Here is a 3,117-nt window from a genome sequence, read left to right as displayed (position 1 = left end):
AAATTATGTGTGTGATCGTGTAGGATGATGGAGGAAGAGTCCTTGTGTTATTCTAGGGAGGGGCGTGAGTTTTGGGTTTCTGAAGTTGATAGAATGGTGCAGGTTGCCAAGACCGTGCCCAACATTAATTACGTAGTTTACAAAGTTCTAACAACACTTTGCCATTTTAAAATTAAAAAATGAAGCTGTGCTTGTGTGATTGAGATCTTTATCTAGGCTGAGAAAAATAAGAATGACAAAGGAACAATAAAAGTGTTTGTACTATTGCTTTATTTTATATTTGTTTGCTCAAACAATAAAATTTGATAACAATTAAAGAAGCAACTCACGATTAATAAATTAAACTCACAATTAAAATTACAACAAAGTAAATTTAAAAGATAAAAATTAGTTACAGTTGCATTAACAATCAAAGATTTGAAGAAAAAACATTAAAACAACACAAAAAATTGATAGTACTTAATTCACAATCCTGCAATTTCTTCTAATCTCACCCTGATTTCCGGTAAGAACCTCAATGAAACCCATTTTTATCGTGGCCTTTGCGTACTTGTTGGCCCACGAAGCTCCATTTTTTGCGTTGTTCGTCACCATCCAAGCAGTGGAAGGGCTAGTGGCAAGTGTCTGATCTGAAGTCAACAACCCACGTTTGTTCTTCAAAAGTAAATAGTACTTGTTATCCAAATTGTTGGGAGAAAGGAAGTCTAGAGGCACGGTTGGATCGGTCCTAGCATTCGATGAAGGCGCAGGACACCTCTTTCTCAGTTCCCTAGCAAATTTTGGGTCCATGGAAGGATCAATCGGATGAGTGGAATTGAAGTTGTAGATTCGGTTCGAGAAAGAAGAGCAATGGGATATTCCGATGGAGTGTGCCCCGGAAAGGGTCACCATTTCGTCTGCCGACAACCCTTTCCGTGCAAAGTTTTGAACGAGTTGTTCTGCGTTGAAAAATGGGGGAGGAAGGTTTTGAGTAACTTCGTCTTCTATGGATACTCGCCCGTCGAGACGACCGGATGGGACCGCGTAGTTTATGCCACCGAGCTTGTAGGCGCTGTCACGAGCCGCAAATGCTAGTATATCAGCACATGAGACTTTTCGTGGGCAGGCTGATTCGAGAGCAGCCTTGGCTGCATCAATCACTTCGAAACCACGCAAGCTCGGGTTGTTGGCCGGGTGTTCTTTCTCCGAACGACGACCAGGTGTGGAATCCAGAAGAACCGATGCATCACAACCCTATAAAACAAAAGGGCATTTAAATTTTAGCTCCACTGCTCAATTTACGTAGAGAACACATTTTTTTTAAAAAAAACACCTGAAATGGATATAAACATACCCTTACGAAACAATCATGAAAATGCATTCTGATGATGCCAGCACCGAGTCCAGGGTTCCTTGCCAGAGCTCTGTTAACTTGTTTCCTTATAATGGCTTCAGCAGACGGGCAACTGTGCTTGTAGTAACCCACTTTTAGAGAAGCCAACGAAATTGTAGCCATTGTTGATATAATTGTAAGAAACAAGATCAAGCCTCCCGAAAATTTACTAGAAAGCATCATCTTTTTTAATATATATAAAAAGAATCAAACAAAATCTGAAAGAATAGGGAAATGAAATCAAGATTTTTAATGTTACTTAGGTGATCGATGAGAATGGCTAGAGCAAATGGCATTCGAAGGTATATATAGATGAAAGAATTACTATAAAATATATTATAGTACGATTCCGTAGGCAATGAAACAGTCTTTGGTATACTTTTTTTATATAATTAACAGCTTGTTGTTAGCTAAGTTTGCTTAAGAAATTGAAGTTTTTATATATTTCTTTTACCAAGTTCGGTAGTCGACTTTTTCTTCCATTCATAGACGCGATCAACTAATTACCTGCATTGTCAGCGGTTTATTACGTAAATATTTCATTATAATTTTTGTTCATATTTCAATTGCAACAAGCAACAGTGACAACAAGACGATTTTGAGAGGAAATTATCAAGCAAATCATTCCTACACCTTCGTACGCATATGAAATAATCGTACATCCTAAGTGAAACAATTTTATTTTTTTTGTATGTTTATCTTCGAGGTTTTCGGTTTCGACCAATATATGACGTCATGTCAGCACTCCGGTACGGTAGATATAAGAATAAATAATTAAAAAAAAGAATCAATTTATTGTGCTGAAACTAAATATTAACTAATCAGAAGTTTATATATATATATATATATATATATATAGGTAAGTTTACAAGACTAGTTGTATATTTTAAGTAGATTTGGTTTAACTTTTATTTATGTTAACGGCCTTCAGGTTGATTTTGATAATATAGATTTTGACTTTCAAAAGAAACATTTGTGAGACGCGCCATATATCTCTTATAATATAGGGAAGGATAATCTTGACCTTGACAAAAGTTTTAGCCTCTCTTTTTTGAAGCAATTATTATTTTACAAGTTCGTGATCACTGTTAATTAAAAAATCTATTATTTTACAAGTTCGTGTGTGAAAATTTTTACTTTACTTCCTCGAAATTGGTCATCCTAAGAAAGGATGGACAAAATATTTGCTTAATTATATATTCACCAAATTTATTATTTTGCCACAAGATCCCAGTTGTCTTGGTTCACCGACAGCATTGTATGTTTAAGTCTTACCAAATTTATTATTTTTTGGCTCTATATGTTAGGGCTGTGCTTTGAATTGTTTACCGGCTCCAGGAGAGTCATCAGGTGGAGAGGTTGGGTACAGTTGCGACACATATAGAAGTCAGTGCATTGTAGTCGGGGATTCACCGCTCACCTGCGAGTGTAGATATCCTATGTGATCTGATGTAATAATAGTGCCTGGAATCTCTGGCCAGAGTATGAGATGTACGTTAGAGAAGGAGTTCTCCAACCGTACATGCGATGCCACTATTATAGTTATCACATAGTTATCGAATTAATATGCAACCCTCGATAAATCAATGGTTGCAGATTCGATCGGGATATATGAGATGAAGGGACCGTACTGTACGTTAATCATAATCGACTGGTTCTTGCATGCACTATCAGTGATACCTAGAGGATCATGGGGCGATGCTACTAGATGCTCTTACCATGATCCGATAGGTGCAATCAGAAAT

At 36.8% G+C, this 3,117-nt stretch overlaps 1 protein-coding gene across 1 annotated transcript; it reads right to left on the bottom strand.

Moving 5' to 3' along the window:
* Positions 1–241: 241 nt before the first annotated feature.
* Positions 242–1,629, bottom strand: LOC140809815 (peroxidase 5-like). The gene is made up of 2 exons (XM_073167550.1): positions 1,334–1,629; positions 242–1,233 (listed from the first exon to the last, which is right to left on the bottom strand). Exons 1-2 carry the CDS (start codon positions 1,553–1,555, stop codon positions 460–462), a joined length of 996 nt encoding a protein of 331 aa, XP_073023651.1. The 5' UTR covers positions 1,556–1,629; the 3' UTR covers positions 242–459.
* Between the last annotated feature and the right edge of the window lie 1,488 nt (positions 1,630–3,117).

The sequence above is a fragment of the Primulina eburnea genome, chromosome 13 (genome assembly GCF_022965805.1).
Source record: "Primulina eburnea isolate SZY01 chromosome 13, ASM2296580v1, whole genome shotgun sequence".
In the NCBI taxonomy this organism is placed as follows: domain Eukaryota; kingdom Viridiplantae; phylum Streptophyta; class Magnoliopsida; order Lamiales; family Gesneriaceae; genus Primulina; species Primulina eburnea.
The sequence above is the reverse complement of the archived record's forward strand: the minus strand, read 5'-3'. Positions and strand labels throughout refer to the sequence as shown.